At 39.0% G+C, this 20,043-nt stretch overlaps 1 protein-coding gene across 2 annotated transcripts in view; it reads left to right on the top strand.

Moving 5' to 3' along the window:
* The window catches only part of EXPH5 (exophilin 5), a 30,072-nt gene extending 10,709 nt beyond the window's left edge, over positions 1 to 19,363 (top strand). The window contains exons 2-6 of one of the 2 annotated variants that reach the window (XM_017729524.1): positions 1,614 to 1,771; positions 3,973 to 4,117; positions 8,687 to 8,735; positions 10,345 to 10,471; positions 12,039 to 19,363. In XM_017729524.1, coding sequence (XP_017585013.1) covers positions 1,723 to 1,771; positions 3,973 to 4,117; positions 8,687 to 8,735; positions 10,345 to 10,471; positions 12,039 to 17,362 — 5,694 coding nt within the window. In that variant the 5' untranslated portion in view covers positions 1,614 to 1,722 and the 3' untranslated portion in view covers positions 17,363 to 19,363. Of the gene's footprint in view, positions 1 to 1,613; positions 1,772 to 3,972; positions 4,118 to 5,830; positions 6,069 to 8,686; positions 8,736 to 10,344; positions 10,472 to 12,038 lie in introns of those variants that run through there. The other variant, XM_017729525.1, reaches the window with a different exon arrangement.
* The last annotated feature ends 680 nt before the right edge of the window (positions 19,364 to 20,043 follow it).

The raw sequence follows: 20,043 nt of genomic DNA, 5'->3' as shown, positions 1-20,043 counted from the left end.
TGGGTTGTAACAAATGCTCTCCGCTTTCGGGGCTTCAGCAGAACTGCCACGGGGCTGTTTCCCGGGCGGTCCCTGTGTCTGCAGCCACTCCTCGAGCAGCTCATGCCTTCCTCTCTGTGCTTTTACTCCTCCCAGTATCTTGGATCCCCTTTGGTAAGGCCAGAGGAGTGAGGTCATGGAGTTGGCTCTTGAGAGCACATTGTTCGTCCCCTCGTGTTTCACATCAGTGCTAGGCTGTGTTCCAGGCTGCACAATGCATTTACGGTGTTTAGTCACTCCCATGGTGCGGTAATATCTGGGATGATTAACATTTTTGCCTTTGTAATAAATTTATTTGGAATGGCTAGTACTCGTGCATGTGGCTGTGTAATCTTCTTCAAGGGAAATACTCATTTCCCAAAAATGTCTCCCTCCAGCCTTCCTGTCCATCAGATGCCACCAGATGCATGGTAGGGCCTAGTATGGACAACGAGCTCTGTAAATTCCATATCAAAATATATCAATTTCCAGACTAGACGTTTAATTTTAAGTTCGTTTTTGAAGAAGTATTGTCTCAGGTGAGTTTTTATTTAAATTGAAAACTGAAATGACTTATGTTCTCTGAGACCATTTGTATTCCTAGACACAGATTTTTACCACTGATCAAGGAGGCAGATTTACATGAAAGCCTTGCTCAAAAATTGGTATTGCATCTCCAGGCTGTGCACAGAGTCTTGTTTTGTTGCCATCAGAATCAGTTGGGGTGTGGATTTGCTGTATTTGCATCTATACTTTCGACACTAGTGTAATGTAATTTGAAAACAAGTAACTGCAGTATTCCCACTCCTTTGCAACTGTACCTTGTTCTTTTATGTCCAGCTAAACAGTTAATTCCTGTGACCTCTTGGTCTAAAAGCTGAACTTGCTACTAAATATCTTCTTCAGTTGCAGCCACGTGTGTGGCTTGCTCAGGCTGCGCCTCAGTGTAGTAGAACATTCATACTCAATATTAGTGTCCTCCATCCGTATTGAACACAGGGAGAATCACTATGCATCAAGGAAAGAGGAGAATGTGATAAACTTGTTGAACATGTTGCATGAATATCTATTAGCTGAATTCACAACTTACTGTTCTCTTTTGCATAGAAAAGGTGTAGTGAATGCCTCACTGTCAGGGCATCAGTGATCTTCCTCTTGAAAATAAAAATAATCTTGTTATTGCTTCTACTTAAATGAGTGAATAAGTATCTCAAAAATGGCTTTATTTAGAGTGTTATTTATTCTTACTTGATTATTGGATCGACTAATCTTACTTTCAATTAGTTTTAGAATGCGTGCGAATTGCCTTATTCTTGCAAGGAAAAAAGATGCACTTCCTCAAGGAAGAGAATAATGCAAGCATATGAGTCATCCACTTAACCTGGTCACATAATCTCATTTGTTAAACTGTAGAATGTTGCTGTCACTAAAACTTTAATGTGGTTGCTGTGAATGTATCACGTCTTGCTGACTTTGTAAAAGTCGTTATATGTAGAGATATACTGTAAATACTTTAATGAACAATAGGGAGGGTTCCTAATGATGGGCTTGTAATACCTAAAACGGCTTAAATTTTTTTTTTTTTTCCTTTTTAGCAAGCTTCTTAAGAGAAAGAAGTCCGAAAAAGGGCTGCAGGGAGTGACTGGAGAATGGTTTGAAGAAATAAAAAGAAGAAAATTTCAGAATTACATTGATGTCAATAGAATGCTAAAAGCACCATTAGAGCATCAGCTAAGGAAGAGCAAAAACACCAGTGAGTTGCATTTGTCCATTTTCTTATCACCAAACCAATGTCTTATAGCATGTCAGAGTGTAATAGTTAAGGAGTTTCTGAAATTGCACCGAGCTTCTTCTCATATCATAGTTTTACCAAAGATATATTTTCAAAATGGGTATGTTTCTTTGAGCAGATTCTGTTAAAAGCAGAGCTGGGATTCACAAGAGAAAATCCCTGTTATTGTTATGCCATAGTTAGAATCATAGTACGGCCCAGGTTGGAAGGACATCAGATGATCTTCAGGTCCAACTTTTCATAGGAAAGGGAACCTGGATGAGATTATTTAGTACCATTTGCAGTCACATCTTGTAAACCTCCAGTGATGGGGACTCTACCATATGCCTGAGGAGGCTGTTCCAGTGATTAATTGTCCTCCTGTAAAAAATTTCTTTATTAATCAAAATGAAATTGCTATAATTATGGTAAATACAGTGGTAGTTTCCCAGTCAAAGCAGTGATGTTTGCACTGTATAAAAAGGTTGTGGTTTAACCCCAGCTGGCAGCTAAGCACTACACAGCCACTCACTCACTCCCCCACCTTGGGAGGGGGTGAGAATTGGAAGGCTAAAAGTGGATTGAGATAAAGAGAGTTGATAGATAAAGCAAAAGCCATACACACAAGCAAAGCAGAGCAAGGAATTCATTCACCACTCCCCATGGTCAGGCAGGTGTTCAGCCATCTCCAGGACTCCATCACATGTAACAGTGACTTGAGGAGACAAATGCCATCACTGTGAACGTCCCCCCCCTTCCTTCTTCTTCCCCTAGATTTTATATGCTATATTTAGATTTTATATCCCTATGGTATGGGATATCCATTAGGTCAGCTGGGGCCAGCTGTCCCAGCTGTGTCCCCTCCCGCCTCCTTGTGCACCCCCAATCCACTCACTGATGGGGTGGAGTGAAAAGCAGAAAAGGCCTTGGCTCTGTGTAAGCCCTGCTCAGCAGTAAGGAAAACATCCCTGAATTATCAACACTGTTCTCAGCACAAATCCAGAACATAGCCCCATATTAGCTGCTGTGGAAATAATTAAAGCAGCCAAACCCAGCACATTCTCTACTCCTTATTCCATACCTTTTGCATCATACTCAGGTCCCACACTATCCAGTATATCCCCATTAACCACCCCACTGCCTTCCCCTTGCCCCTGCTCTTGCTTGGACTTACCCGCATACTGCAGTCTCTCAGGGGAATACCTGCTCCAAGTAGAGCCACAGTCTCTCCAGGGATATACTTGCTGCAGCATGGACTTATCCACAGCCCCAGTCCATGTGAGGTGCAGATGCTGCCCCATGCTATTTTTATAAATGACACTTAGCTTTCATTTCTGGGTTTGCTTTCTCCTACAGTCATTGGATAAGCCATTTTCAGGCTGTTGTGTTGTTTCAGGCGTGCGTTGTTTAAAATGGAAAAGAAAATGTAATGCCTTATTTCTGAGCGAAGTCTTGTTTCCTTATATTCTCCAGTTCCCTGTGGTGTGTAGCAAACCCTGCTGCTTCTTTCCCTGATCTGTGAGCAATACTCATCCTCACCTTCACACCAAATGCCAGCTGCTTTTACAGGCAGACTGAGTTTATGTTCCATTTGAAGAAAGCAAGTCATAACCTTCCCAGAGAAATCATTCACAGTATCTTGCATTGAAAATACAGTTCTGATATGCAATTTGTAGCAGAAAAAAAAAGGTACTCCAGTGGCCACAGGAATCCCATAGTAAGGAATTCTATGATACAGAGGACACGTTAATCTGAATTAGTGTTATGTAGTTATGTTACAGTCTGTTAAGTAGTATATTCTGGATTGTCACATTCATATTTCTTACAAACATATGAGTAATGATTGTGGGTGGCTCAATTTTCAAATGTTTGATTTGCTTATATTTTAAAACAGTTATGATTTTCGAGTGATTGAGTGCTGATTACTTTCAGAAAATCAGCCTCATGTATCCCACGTGCATCACCCAAAACCAATAATACCTTCTGAAACGTTAGACCTGTTTTCTAGTTAGTCATTATAAACCAGCATGTCACATAGTCTGTCCAAAAATGTCAAAACTGGATTTTCCAGACATAAAAGGTAAGCAAAAGAAAATTGTTTATGAAGACATAACATTTATGTATATTTTAATACTGTATTTATTAAGAACTTCAAACAAGTCTACTTTTTATCATGTTTTTAGATCATAAAGAAATAAAAATGTCATCCCGCACAAATCCTCAAGCACAAAAGAACACTTCAGCTTCTTTTCTGGGGTTCAGATCACCTTTTGCTTGGCTTTCCTCCTTTAGAAAATCCAGGAAAACCCAGACTCAGAAGCAACCACGGTGAGCTATAATCAGAACATACATTACTTCCAGCTTTTAAAAAGTCTATGAATTGTTCTGTGTTTTGCTTAGAAAACTTTGTTAAATTATTTTTCCAGTCTCTTGCTTTTCACCTCATTGGGAAGATTGGGATTTTACTTGGTCATGTAATGAGAGATTATCTGTATTGTATCAGAAGAAAGAGGACTAAGTCACAAGTAATAGGCAGAGTCTCTTGGCTAAATCTATTTTGTTCAGGTTTTGCATAAAGGCTTAAAGTATATGAACGACCGTAGACGTAGGAGTAGCTGCAGCCTATTTAGTTCCCTCTCAAGAGGACACGGTGTAAGGTGCATGGGGATCTGGTGCCCTATGGCTGTGATACAATAGGAAAGTGTAGCTTTCCCATGTCATGGCAGAGAGTACCGGCCCCAGGCAGCTCTGCTGCATCAGTTCCCACCACATCTAGCCCAGAGGCAGCTTAGAGGCAGCCCTGCAGCTTTAGTGCCAGCCAGACAAACCAGACGGCTCTTGGCACTTTTGCCTTCTGTGCTTTGTCAGTGCTTTGGTTTCAGCTGGATCTGAACCAAAGATGGTCTCATACGCAGGTCTGGAGCTGCTGGTTGAAGAGCATCCTTCTCCTTTGCCGTTCCCAAGGTAAAAGGTGCTGTTCAGAGGGAATGGGGTGGGGGAAAGCTACAGCCAGGCTGGTTAGGCTGCCTGTTCTCTCTTAACTTTTGTCCTGTATGGCCGTATGTCAGCAACAAGTGAATGAAGTCTTACTATTCTTCTGTGCATCTTAGGGTAATGCTTGGGACTGGCAATCACAGGTAGAGCTGCATTGTGCAGTGCTGTGAAATCTAAGTATAAAGGTGCAAAATCTTTGGTACAAAAAGCTGATTTTCACTCAGTGAGTCTCAGTTTGGTATTCTGGTCTGTGCCTGGGGCTCCATGCTGGCACGATGGTAAGACAAGGAACAGCTGTAATAAACAATGAGAGGGAATGTAAGCCTCTAAAGAAATTATGATTAGTCTGGTATGTAGGTTTTGTAACAGAGCAGCTTGCTATTGTGGAGTGTTTGTATCAAAGCAGAAGATTTAAGGAGAGGTTTGAGTAGAGGCTGTGAGGTTAGCTTTGTGGATGTTCACTGGTAACTATTCTCTTACATAACAACACAACAGAAAAAGAATATGCAGTGTTAACACTGCTCCTTACCTGTCATCTTCTCCTTCCTTTTTCTTGTAACCTCGTAATGCCCCTCATCCTGGAACACAGAAATGTTGGGCCACAGTCTTCCCTGAAGAATAAAGGGACACTTGTGTAACTGAGAATCAGATTTCACGGGTGCTTTTTCCTTGTGAACAGTGAGGTAGCCAATGCACACATGAAGGTCTAGGCTTTGCTGTACAATCTAAGCACTGAAATGATTTCTTAATTTAAGAAGGCAAAAAAACCAAACCGTGCCTACTCATTGCATCAGCTTTTTTCCTGTGTGTTTATCTGGATTTTCCATGGAAAATCTATTGTATCTCGGGTTCAGATGCCTTTGATTTCTGACCGAGCATAACTTGAAAAATAAACAAGTCAATCCTGACGTGTAACTGAGCTGATTGCTACATTTTCTAGTCACGCCTCTCTGTTGAAAACTTCCCCCACCCTCTTCTAGGTGTTGCCGTGGCATGTGGTTTGCTTTATGCATAGGCAAAGCACTGAAATAATCTGCCTCTCTCCAGGTAGAGTTATTTTGGAGAGCCAGTGAAACACTATAGGACGCAGCACTGTAAATCCTTGTAAGTAAGCCTAACTGGCAGAAGCTTTTCAACGGCTAAACATTAATGGCTGGTTAGAGGGTCCTTTAAGTTCTGGAGAGACAGTTTCGTCAGCTGCGGTGGTGTTTTACTGTGAGGATAAATTATGGATGCTGCAGGAAGGAGTGCGCTTACATGGAGATACAGAAGATGCTAATAAAAGGTTTGTAACTGTAGTCTGAAGGCAATGAAATGTTTGCTCACTTTTGGTTCAAAGGTGTCAGTGTTCTAGAATTCATCCTTATTATTTTCTAATAGGTAAGTGTGATTCATCCTGGTCAAAAATGCTGTTTAACTGTGTTTTCAGCATATGTGAGTTATGCGTTTGGTTTTTAGTTGGCTTCTTATGTAGTTCTGATAAGAATAGTATTGAAGAAAATGGATTATACTGACATCAGACAGCTTGGAGGTAGCCTGGGGAAGACAGGTGCCTTGCCTCTGTGGAAATACTAATTTGCAGCAGATTTCAATTCATGGATTTTTATTACTGTTACCAGTAGTGATAGTCATCTTTTACTTTTAATCTTACATTAAAAAGATACATATGTATGTAAGTGGAAAAGTATAAAACATAATTTCTTGTCTTCCATACTGAGTAGTATTTTCCAGATGGCAAATATTTCTGAACTTGAACATCAATTTAGTTTCTTTCCTGTTTATGAATAATAGACAATATTTACAAGTATGTGTGTATGCATTGTTTGCAAAATAATGTAAACAGTGCTCAGTATCATTAACCAAAAAAGAAACTGTATTGCTGTTTCCTAAAATTAAGCAATATTTCTCTGAAAGTAAGCAAAACTTTAATTTTGAAATGCTGGAAAACTTAAAAATGTTCGTAGAAAATAATGAGGCAGTTCGGGAAATGAAGAGATTGGCATAGGGAAAAGATTAAAATAACCTTGTTTGTATAAGTTAGCAGGGAGAAAAATAAAGCAGGATGCAGTGACCAGTTATTTCTGAGAGAACAGTGACAATAAAGACACGGATTAATTTAGAATAGTGCCAGAGGTGCAAATGAAAATTTAAATTTTGCCTAGACTATCAGAAGACATTTCTAACTGACATTTCTAACTAACATGTCTACTTCATGTAGGTTCATTGCAAGGAGCAATTAATCCAACATCAAGTGAGGAGAGCTTTGTGCTCTTGGGCTTTGCCAAAGAGTGGCTTTGCACAGTAAAGCTGAAAAAGAAAGCTTCTAACAAAGTTTTTGCATTTTTATTATGGGTATAAGTAAAACTAAGGTAACTTGCTAAGCCACAGGATTTTACTGAACTTAAATTGCAGGAAATCATTGTAAAAGCTCTGAAACGTGAGTTTCGTTCTTAATTTGTTTTAAAAGCATTAAAACATACTCAACTTTATTTAAGTTTAAAGGAAGAGCTACACATATTTCTAAGTTCTGTTTCTGTAAACTTCATTCAGAAGGAGAAGTAACCCACTGATTTAATGGCTGTTTTTATTTAGAGCTACAAGGAAAAATTAGGAATTTCAGAATCAGACTGTCTAGCCAAATCCTAATCCCGCTGAAGTCAACAGGCTTGTTTGGTTTCAGCTGGACCCCGTGTCAGAGAGGAATCCTGGTTTTACAGTTCACAATTACAGAAGCAAAAACAAATTGCACCTTTCAACTGTTCTTCCCTGCCTGCAAGCACATTGCAAACAAATGACAAAGCACTTCAGGAGGAAAGGCTGGGCCACAAAGAACTTGCCAACAAGCCGGTTTATACTTGCTGTTGAAGCACAATAAAGTAGTCTACCTGAGCACAGGGAGCTTTTAAGAGCCTAAGAACAAGGTCATTCATAAAGACTTTGAGACAAACAGGACTGAGCAGAATTCTACTTCATTTTCTCTCAAGAATTAACTTCCTGGGAAAAAACAGTTTCTGAGACAAGGAAGAACTGGCAATAAGCACAGGCTGAACAACATTTCCTTCAGGGCTTTTGAACAGACGGGGTTTGCTTAATTGTAAAATAAGGATCTGCAGACTCGAATAGACTCAGTGTAAGTCAAGTCCTGTTCTTGTTTCTTTAGTTTATTTTGTATTTGTCTGCAAGTCACCCCATTGAACAGAGTACTTTTTATATTCAGGGTTTCTCGGCATGTTCTAACCACTGCATTACTCATGGACGCTCGAGCCAGTTCTCTGCCAAGCCCTTGCAGTCTTAAATAGCTTAGGAAAACAGATGAGCCTTCTACCATGTCTTAAAAATTGGTAAATAAAGGCCGTTTTGGGTGAGTAGCAGCAAGTTCCAAAGTTCACACCAAAAACAATCTGCTGTCTGTCTCTCATCCTTTGCAGGGACAGAGCACAGCTCTGCATCTGAGCAGGGTGAAATGGAAGAGAAAAACAATAGAATTGCAGATGCAAACCACTCAGAGATTTACAAGTATATAACTTAGGCTATGAGTAGTACCTACTAAATTATTGCTGTTTGGAAAAAGAATGAATACCATCTTACCATAATGCTGGATTGAAACAACTGCTTTATGGCTGTTGAAGACACTGAGATGTCAGTAGGTTGAGTTCATGTTGGGCTGTGCAGTTATGAAATTTGCAAGCTGACAAGGCCAAACTGAATGGTACATTTTCCCAGCACTCTATTTTTGCAGGATTTTGGCAGGGCAAGGAGTTAAGGATGAATTCTTCATAGAGCAAGTTTTCTTCAGATGCTTCTCAATAGTTGTTAAAATGAGAAGCTGCTGGATATTCACTACCTGATGAAATTACATCAAGTTCCTTTTAAAAGCCAACATTTAAATCCCTCTGCCTACAGATATGACAGTTCTGCTAGCCCATCCTCAAAAGTGGAAGAAATGGCAACGGTAAGTAGTATATCAATTTATTGTCTGCGATGCTTAAATACTGATTTTTCAAAAACTAGTCCCCATGGTTTAGGCCGTTGCTTTAACATCTGTTTAAGTAGTATTCCTGAAGTTCTTGTTTTAAATGCTGAGTAAAATGTCTGTGCTGTGAACTTGTTGCATGTAGTAGAATGAGCTTGCCTGTTAGGTATAAAAGTCCAAAGCCTTCCTAGCTAGGCCCTAAGTCTAGCTCTGCCAGATTTCAGTTCTTTCATAATGACAGAATAATTGCATGGATCTTTTCCTAGGTCAAGACGCTCACATATCTTGGCAACTGTAACCAACCTGTAAATAGATCAAAACTTACACTAAACAATAATCTCATGTATTTACTTTGTTTCGTTTCATTTGTACAAGGATGAAAAAGAGTAGCTGGCTTGGGCAGGCAGTAGGGTAGAACCTCTTCTGCAACATTTCCATGCACAGAGTTACCATGTAAATGTAAATTTTGAAGTAGGAAATTTTTTTTTTATGTATGTTTCCTTTTATAAGCGCAAGCTCATTTTAAGGATAAAACAACAGCTTTATTTCTGATGTAATTTTAAGTGCATGCTGTTGAAATAACAGATTTTCTTCCAAGGATTATATTTTCTAGTTTAATTACTTTATTACCCTGTATTACTAACATGTTTTTCCTCATCTTCAGTTGGGTCGTATAAGCACAGAGGGGACTAAGAAGGTATACAGTGTATAATCAAAGGCACAGAGGATGTAAACTGGCCACCTCCCTTCTCTCATATTTCAAAAACAAAGGGATAATCTATATTAATATATGGCTGAGCAAAGATCTTATCAGAGAATCCTGCGTGTTATATAAACATATAATATAAAGCTGTATTATAGCTAGACTAGTAAAATATTATGAATATGGTGAACAACAAAGTAGTAAGGTGGGTTTTTTTGAAAAAAGGAGAAAGAGTTTCAGCTAAAATAATTCAGGAGTTAAACAGTTGTCTGCACTTCTACCATCTGAGACTGTGAGCTGAGAGAAATATGGATGGGACAGAGCCTCTCCAGCTTAAGATTTGATCCAAACACAGATGGGGAATAGGATGACATTTTCCCCACTTTTACCACTAAGTGCTGTCTTGCAATAAGAAAATGGACTGTAGTGTTAAATTACTAAATCTCTGTTGGGAGGTCAACGTGTGAATTTTAAAATACACTGGTCAAGGAAGAAGTGATTGGGGAAAACTAAATTGAGAGATACAATTCAATGTGTGAATTTTAAAATACACTGGTCAAGGAAGAAGTGATTGGGGAAAACTAAATTGAGAGATACAGTGCAATAAGGATGCATTTGGATAAAATAAGTAAACTATGCCCTTATCCAAAACGTGCTACAGTATGAGGACAAGATGAGTAATTCTCCTTATTATATGTGTAGAAGTCTATAAAATGCATGCAATTTTACAGCCCTCAGTTGTGTATTTTAATAATACGTTATTTAATGGACTGACAGAGTTTGCTCACCTCTGGGACTTGTGACACAATTTGTGATGTGACATGTGAAATGTGATTTGAACTCACATGTAGAACTGAAACCAGGTTACCTTACAATTTTTAACAGGCTGAAATGTGTAATTCTCCAAAGTCAACTGTAACAAGTGGTCATTCTTTTGATACAAACCAAAATGAAATAATGGAGAAAAGTACACTGGAATGGAATGAACAGCTGGAGAAGGAGATTTTCAGTGGTAAGTGTGTGTCCTTACTTTGTTCTGATGGTATTGTTACCGGAAGTGACTGTGTTTTGAGAGAATTTTCTGCAAAAGCACAGGCTTTATAGACATGGCTCATTTCTAGCAGAGTGGCTACTTTTTGTTCTCTTCATCTGACCGTGGAATGTCTACTCCAACATTGACTTCAAAAGATGTCACTGATCACTCTTTGAATGCATTTTATCTCATACTGATACAGTTCAGAAGAGTCACATGTAGCTGTGTACAGTTCTCCCTGCTGTTTCTGTTGGGAGCCCACACTGCACCCTCTAGATGCAGACATGTGGTTCTGTGAGAATTCTATTCCAGTTTCCTGCATGCATAATTTTGATAATGATGAATTACTGGGCTGATTTTAAAAACTGTAAAGCCACAAACCACAGAAGCAAGATGCATTATGGCATTCAGTTAGCTTTCTGGGAGCCTTTATAACCCCAGTCAAGAGTTGCACGTTCTTTTTTGGCTTGGCTCATGTCCTCCCAATGAAAGACTCAGAAACAACTCATCTTTTTTCTTGTTCTGAGTTTCTCAGGATTATTCTCTTTTGTGTGCTGAAGAGAAACTTAGAAAAATGGAGAATTTTAGTACCTTCAGATCACATTTCATTCCAACTATACATACTTATCAATGTCAATGCTTTCTTAATGATTTTGTACTGTTAGCACAGATCTGTAATGACTGGTCAGTCAGTCTTACGTACTTAAGTGGATCAGGAAATTCTGTAACAAAACAGTCATATCCATTGTATATTATGTATATTCTGGTATTTTCAAAATACCAGAAGAAGACAATTAGCAAAAGCATAATTTGTTTTGACAATAAAAATAGTTTTAGTACATTGCTGTCAGTCTTCTGACTGAATATCTTGGTTAATTGAGCTATATAATGTTTAATTCCAGTTCATGAGGTTGCCTATATATATGTATATAAATATGTATTTGTTGCTAGATTGAATCCTAACTATTTAATTACCCATTCTTATCCAGAAAATGCCATTTTCAGTGCTCAATTAAGTGTAATAGACTACAATTCAGAAGAGAACTTCTTTTATGAATGAAACAAACAGTGGACACGCCAGACTACTGAATATGCTTCTTTGATGGTTTGCAGGATTCTGTTTTCTTACAGTTACATCATAACTGTGCTTTGTGAACATGCAGAAAGGTCCATGGTTGCCTAGTGAATTCTTTTCAGGGATTTTTTTGCTTACAAACTATATTTGGAAGGTTCACACACACACAAATATACAATGTGTGAGTGAGAACTCAGACTTCAAATTGTTTTGTTCTTCTTTTGAATAGCATGAAGACTAACATTTACATAAAGAGCAGTCATGGCGGAGGACATTTTTTTTCTTGCAGTTATAATGGGTGACTGCTGAAAGGTCCTATGGAGGAAGAATGTGTGGTTTGGGAAGGGTTTTGAATTCTTTTAAAGCCAGTCCTGATTATTAATGTAGTACGTGAAACTTTTTAACATAAATAGTCAGAAGATTATTAAAAGAAAACAAAACCAAGTATGTTTTTTTTTTTTTCCTGTGCAGTTCTGAGTGATCTGGATGACCAGCTGGCCCAGGAACAAATCCAAGACCCTTTGGACAGGACAGTTTCTACTAGCAGTGCATCAAATGTCCAAAGTAGTAGTGCATTCCCTACTTCAAAGAGGCAGACTGCTAGTAGGGGGCAACAGAGAAATGACTGGAGTGATATGCCTAGCACATTTTGCCCAGATGGACTGAGAACACTAAGGGCCAAAGATGAACACAAGATTTTCATCAGACCAAGGAAGTTACACAGTGCATATATGAACTGGCACCAAACAGCCTTTCAAGAAGACTGCAGTTATGGTGATGCAATCGATGGAAATCCTCGTCTGCACCGTAGGAGGCTGTCTTCGGTTTCTTTCGGACGGTCTTCAGAAGGGAGCTTATATCCTCCTTCTGTAACACAGAACAGTGGATTTAGGCACAAGAGTTGTATGAACAGGGATACAGCTGGCAGAAGTTACTCTGTATGTTCCCTTCGGAGATGTCCATCATCAGTATCTTCTGATCAGCTATCAGCATCAAGTTTACAGCATCCATTGGCAAGGGAGAGCAAGAATGGTTTTGTACCAAGGTTTGGTCGACAGAACCCAAAGAGAATTCCTCTGTCTTCCATTGTATGGAACAACACACCAGACTCTTCTGAAGAAACTCCGGAAAAAATGTTTAGAACTCAATCACTGATGGAGTTTCATGCTACAGACTATGGCAGATATCCCAGCTCTTTACAAGAAACTAAGAAACACTCAAGTTACCACTCAAAACACCACTATAGAAGATCTATTTCAAGTAGTAATTGCTTTAGCAGAGTTAGTTGCCCTGACAAAGCTACTTCTCCGTTGCCCTTTGATAACTGGGAAAACTATCCTTTGTACAAATCAGAAAATAATCTCTCTAGATCCTACTACAGAGATACCTCTTCTCATGGCAAGTTGTATGCAAACCAAAAAAATTCTTCTTATGGAAGAAAAGACAGCTATCCTTCTTGGGCTGATATTCCTCAGTGTTACAGTGATGAAGTGTTTGTTTCCCCTGATGCCAGCTTTGAAGTGTTTATGGCCAATTTAAATGACCAGCAGTGGGCACATACAAAGAATGCCAAGTTTGGTTCACAGCGCCTGCAGAACGATTTTCACATGTACTCTCCAGAAAATACAAGTATCAAAAGGATGACAAGAACTGCAAACAGAACTTTTTCAGAATTCACTGAGGGCTGTCAGCCTTGGCTAAATCATAGCTCTTCTGTTTCTTCATCTGGTATCAGAACTGATGAGTCAGTCTTTCCCAGTTCAAAGGACCAACCAAAACCTACAGGACTGAACAGGAATTCAGTTGTCATTACCCAAAGGAGTACTAAGGCAGACTTTGCACACCTGGAAAGGGCTGAATGTATGAAACAGCAAGATGGAAACATGCTGTTACAGTCAGTTCCTCAACAAGCAGATACAAGCTACATCAACGCACGGAGTTTTTCCTCTAACAGCCCTGCTTCTGCCATGTGGCAAAGAGATGTATCTCTCTTTAACACAATGACATCAAAGAGACAAACCCAAGCCACTGCCAGAGGAGATACTGCAAAAATTTATATATCAAATGGTGATAAAAGAAATTTGGAAATGAAGGAAAATGATTGCCCACCCAACAGTGTGTTCAGTCAGCCTCTCTGTATTTCCCCAGCTGGTAAGAGCAGGAAAGAACCTTTTCTTCCAAGTCAGAAAGAATGGGAACATAATCTGCATTATGCAGCACAAAGAGAGAGCATCAAACAGGGTAACTGGAGTGCAGAAGCCCTTAACGAAGCTACTCCAAAGAGACAGTCCTCCCTACTGAATGTTACTTCTGCTCTATCCACTGAAAAATTAGCAAGCTGTCAAGGCATGTTGTCCTGTCCTCCTGAGTGCTCATCTAGTTTCTCAAAAAGCTCTCCACAAGCACTTTCTCATAAAGACAATTCTCAATGCTTAGGAACACTAACTAGCTCTTCAGTAAATTGCACATTTACTGACTCTCAAGCAGAAGAGAGAAAAACAGCTCAAGTGAGCAGAACAGGTGTTAGCAAAAAGATTTCACAGAAAACATGGCAAAACGCAAGCACTTTAGTTACTAAGGACTGTAATGGACAATTCACTGCTGGTTCTCCACAAAATGGAAATAATGGAAATTCTGGAAATATTTATATTCATAGTTTTGATGGAGACCCCAATACCTCTGAAAATAGTTTAAGTTATTTTTGCCTTGAAAAAGGAACTGGAAAAATGAGGAGTACTTCACCTTGTATCGGAAGGTTTCACAAGCAAGACAGCTCACCAAGACATACCAGTAGCTGCAGTATTACTGGCTCCCCTGGCAGAAACAGCTCCAAATCTTCTGACCCCCTTGTTATTTATTACACTTTGCCTAGAAAATCAGCTAGCATTGCGGGCAGTATTATGTCAGATACACCCATCTCTTTACCTAGAGAAAGCAGAACAACATACAATTGTTTGAGGTCTGAAACTCCACATAGAGCTGACCCCTTTTGTTCTAATCAAAGAGATGTGTCTTCTTTAGACCCAACATGTTCCTTTTTAACATCAGCATCATTAAATGCTGCTACAAGTAATAAAGATTACCCCAGTCCTTTAACCAAAAGTATGAATGATTCAATAAGTAGTAGTACATCAGTTGATCTGACAGACAGATGTAAACATCTAAGTAGAAGAGAATCCTCTGTGTTTTCAGATTATAAGGAGGGGGGAAATTTTTTGCAGAAATATAAAACCACAAGCACATTTACAGTTTGTGTTGATGAAGATCATGTCAAGTATCATGAATTAGTTTCAATTTATTACACACTACCACGGAGGCATTCAAGAACATTTTGTAGCCTCTTTAGAGATAATTCAGAGGATGCAGATTTACCTTGTCCCAAAGAAAATGCTCAGTCACCAAGAATACAAAACAAGAAAAATGAAGATCATGTGAGTTTAGCAAATGGCTTTTCCCCTGCTACTTCAGAAAAAGAGGTGCCTTCATATTCTTCTGATCAAGTATCTTCAGTTTTGGTCACACCTCAGAATTTAAGAACTGCTGCTGATAGTGAAGAGGAGAGTTCTCACTTTTCCCCTAGCTCTGAGAAGTCAGTGAGTGTGGTAACGAACAAGAAAGAAAATTCAGCATATCTTTCATTAGCAGAAAATGTGCTTTCTGATGTGGTGACAAAAGAAATTTCTTTTGGTGGCCCACAACCCACTGCAATAGTGGCTAAGTCAGGTAAGGTCATTTCTGATGCTTCAAGCAGCCAAAATGCAGAAATACATCTGAAAGAAAAGAAGGAAATTTTACAAAGAGCCACACCACTAATGTCCACTTCATCAACCCCTCCCAAGCCAGGCACACATTTAGAGAATCATTTATATTCTACTTCAACGAATAAAAATATTATTCAGAAGGGAAGCTCTGAAAGTTGCTCTCAGCCCCCAAAAGTGAACAACAGGAAAAATTTGAACAGTTTACTCCTCCGCTCCGGAGAGAAGAGTTCCCTTGGAAGGAGTGGTAACACAGCACACGCTGATGTGCCACTTACTCCCGTGGAAGACGTGTACACAGATAGTACCCAAGTTAAACAGAGAGTAAATTTCCTACACCAAACCACCCCTCTGCGTAATAATAAATTTAATGGACTGCAATTAAGAGCTGACAGTTCAAGAAAAAAAGAAAATGGTTTAAACTTTTGTAGCAAAGTGCTTCCAGAGTCTCAGAGAAAAACATCTGAGGTGAGCACAGCTTCCAGTGCTGATCCATTACTTCAGCTAGGCAAAGTGACTAGCACAGATACAGATGAAGTAAAGAATTTAAAAATTAAAAAAGAGCAAAACTCACAGAGTTCTCATATGGGTAAAGTTTACAGCAGTTTTCAGGAATCAAAGAGGCGTAGTGAAGGCAACCTGAACACTAAAGTTCCCAGGGCTACACAAGATAAGAAGATAACACAGAGTGCAGAAGATGAGAACAAACTTCTTTCTGACTGCATGAGAGACAAAGTCAAAGATATAGAAAAAAGGAAAAACAGACCTTCAATTAAAAATAAATTGGCAGCTGTTTACAAAACAAGTCGTAAATTTTCAAGTAAAAATTTACCCCCCAAGCCACACATAAGTAACATTTTTTCACAGAATGATGGAAGTGCCACTTCTTTAGAGGTCAACATGTCCCTTGACTCATTGATTTCAATGGATTCCCACCAGCCATTCCTGGAGTTGGACAATGAAAATCAGAATCACAGTCTGAACTCTGATAAGAATTTGCCAAGACCAAGAACAGCTGAGAATAAGAAGACTGAAAATCAGAATGATCCTTCTTTGCTTGTTAACACCAAAAGGAGGCCTTTTACAAGTTCATACACCCAGAAGGAAGCCATCAGTCCTCGAAAAACTGGAGTGAAAGTGGAAAATAGGCCAAGACTCACAACTGTATTTCCAGATAAAGCAGTAACCATGAGAAATAAGAATTCCCAAATGCTTGATCTTGGGTTAGAAAGCAAAATCCAGCCCATCACTCCCAGTGCTACTACCTCATATCCACTGGATGAAGAGAAAGGAAGAGCTAGCAGTCATGCCTGCGCTCCTCCCTCGCCACTTTTAACTGACAAAAACTTAAACACCTATGTAAATAACTGTTTGCAGGCAGACACATGTCCAGAGCAAAACTTGGCTTCCCAGACAGTGCTTGGTCAGCGTCAAAATACCTCTCAGCCTACTGGCTTAGAAAACGCTAACCTCAATAGCTATCGGTTGCGCAAGAGCCATGCGAAAAGTCAGCGTGAGCGTCACCTCTCTGAGAGCATTTGTGCTCGAGATTCCCTTGAGACCTCTGCCTCAGGAAGCAATATTCTACCCAAAGATGGCATACATGGGAAGAGATTTAAGTCTTACTCAGAGCTGTTGTCTTGTGACGAGAATGAAAACTGGGCGTCAGACGATGAGAAATGTTACAGCACTAGAAATTTAATGTATCCGTCTGTGGAATTTGGTATATTTGGCAAAGAGCAACAACTGGCTTTCCTGGAAAATATCAAGAGGTCACTCACAGAAGGGCGATTATGGAGACCGTGTCTTCTTAATAACCCTGGCGCTTTCAGAGATACAGAGAACTCTTCTATAAACAGGGCTGAGCTTCTGAGCTCGAGTTCTGCTGGGAGCAAAATGTCATCAGCTGCTTCATCGCCCCGAGAGCTGACTGATACCTACGTGGAAGACCCAGCCACTTATTCGGACTCAGACAGTGATACCACCACCGATGATGAATATTACCTAGATGAGATAGATAAAGAATCAGAGCTATGAAGGGACCGTGGTACTAAGAGGGCATGATAGCGTGGTAGTTTCTGGGCAGGCAAAAACATGTCAAATACGTTGAGTCCATTCTTGTGCTGCTATAAATCAGTACAGCTTCCTTAGTTTCAAGGGAGTTAGTATGTTATATTAGCTGAGCATTAGACTTTTGTATCAAATGTGTGGCTTCACCATTCCTGTTTCTCTTAGCAGGGAAAAACAATGTTAAAAAATCCCTTCCCCAAATACTAGAAGGTAAATAGCTGTGGAGTTTTGGGCAGTGTGAGTCCAGGAATGGCTGAGTCAGCAAGCAGTAGTTAGGTTCCTGCCAGTTACAAAGCGCTGGAATGGATAAATTCTAGCTTGAGCTGCTTTTTCTTACAGAACTTAATAGAAAACCAAGAACTTAATTTGCTAATAATTTGCTGTTTCTCTGATGTTCCTCATTATCAAGCATGATAATGCTAATCCATCTCACTGAACAAATATCCTCACAAAATGAAACCTCTTAAATTTTTACAGCATATTCTGTATGAATGTTATTTTTCTGCATTCCTGGGAAGTGTAGCAGTAATGTCCCTGGTGGCATTTATTCTGCTGTGCTGTTGAGGCAGATTCCACATCAGGACTTTCCAGCATTGCAAGAGCAGTGAGCAGTGTGAGTTGCAGAAGTATTTCTAGTGTAGGAGAAAAAGCTCAACACAGGGTACAGCACTAAAAACTGACCGAAAGAAAGACAGCTGAGCATGGAAATCTGCTTTCCAGACATGTAAGATTCATAACTGGCACAGCTTTGGTTACAGTTGACATGATTGGCCAGATTTCTGCATTTGACTTAGAAACAGGTCAATTTGGATTAGTAGTCAGACACTTTTAACAATTCAAAATATGAAAATATTCAGCCTGTTGATTTCCTATATAAACCTCATAGGCTGAATCTTAAGTTGTTGTGGGAAGATAACCAAAACAACTTGTGAGGTCCCAAAGTTCTGCAGCTGCCTCTGCTTGGCTGGTCTCAGGATGAGGCAGCTGCATCCACTGGGCTCCTTCAGGGCAGCAGCACCTGGGGCAGCCTGAGAGGGCATTTGGCTGGGGCACCACTACTCTGGTAGTACAGATTGGTAGCTTTTTACATGCAAAGTAAAAAAAAAACAGTAGGAAAGGCTCTTTGCCCTTTGCTAAATTACCATCCGTTTTTGGTATTTTTAAACTGTTCCTGCTGTGACCACAGTACTCTTTATCCTCCAAACTGAACGGCTGTAAACATGTTCCATTGGCTCTTCTTCAGCCACAACAATAATGTAGTATTATTACTCAGTAGCCAAAACTTGTCCCTGGCCATTAAATTTCTAACTAAGCTTTGTTCTCTTTTTATGAAAAATCAGAAGTGGCTCACTGAGCCAGAAAATATATTTTAAAATAATTATACATTTTCTTCTACTTAATTTCTAATTTCACATATGGTCTGAAGTGATGGTCCATATTTTTATATGCTTTTTAATCCAATAAAATTTCTGTAGGATATAACTATATTTTTCTAACTCAAAGGACAGTATACTGGTATTTTAAAATTATATCTTTCACACAAAACAAGCTTGTACCACTGACTACTCCACAAGAAACTAAAAGATGAAAATATTACAGTTAGGTAAGAGGTATCCTTATTTTTTCATGCTGTAAGCTTCGTTAAAGAAGTGGGTCTGTAGTTCAAATCTGTACTGATATGTAAGTATTATTTTATGCTGAGGTAATTTGTCTTTAGTTGTACATAGAAGGACTAACATAAACTGTATACTTATAGTCAGAATTGATCTCTACGACGTGCCTGTTTCACAAGGATATAAGAATATGCTGACATGGGCAATGCTGTAATGAAATGACTACTGTATAATTGCAGTCTTGTAAAATGTGGTATTCTAAGGAGAAATTATGTTTTTCTGTAAATGCTTCTATTCTCTGTGTACAGGATTCTGTAGAGTAAGACAATAAAACCAGCTGAGTATCTGTGCGGAATTTCTGCTGTTGTACATTTCTGCATAATATATTAATCCAAAAATTTGGGATACCAGCCTACATAAGGTAAAGAATAATAAAAGAAATGTTTACAAAGGAAGTAAATGGTCATACAGTTTTTCTTGACTAGAGGTGGATGGTTTAGAACATTTTTATTTGTAAATATTTTCTACCCATTCAACAGTAGTTGGATTAAGTTTTCACCTTGCAGGCATAAATTTTTTTCATTTGCTATGCTGTGTATGACAGGAAATCAGGTGGCTTGATTTAATGATTTAATGTAAGCAAGTAAAAACTGCTTTTGATTGTAAATCAGTTGTGGAAGACTGCAGCCTGTTGAGGATCTGTAAACTAAAATTTCACTGAACTCTTAACAGTTGATTGCATGAAAACATAGGGAGAAATACCTTCCGAGTAGCAATCATTTCCATTCATTTTAGCAATTTTGACACTTCCACTCTTCCAAGATTTTCTTTGGCAAAGATATATTCTATAAATATTTATAATTTATAGGATTTTCATATTTAAAACTATTTGTTTGAAATAAATTCCGCATTCACATGAAAAAATGTATTGGTACTGCATTTGTTTTTCACTTGCTGTGAATGCAATAGATTATAAAAAAAAAATTTAAAAAATCCAGCATCTTAATATGGTTGCCAACATCATCAGGGTGCTGA

This window comes from Corvus brachyrhynchos, unplaced genomic scaffold (genome assembly GCF_000691975.1).
Source record: "Corvus brachyrhynchos isolate BGI_N302 unplaced genomic scaffold, ASM69197v1 scaffold253, whole genome shotgun sequence".
In the NCBI taxonomy this organism is placed as follows: Eukaryota; Metazoa; Chordata; class Aves; order Passeriformes; family Corvidae; genus Corvus; species Corvus brachyrhynchos.
The sequence above is the reverse complement of the archived record's forward strand: the minus strand, read 5'-3'. Positions and strand labels throughout refer to the sequence as shown.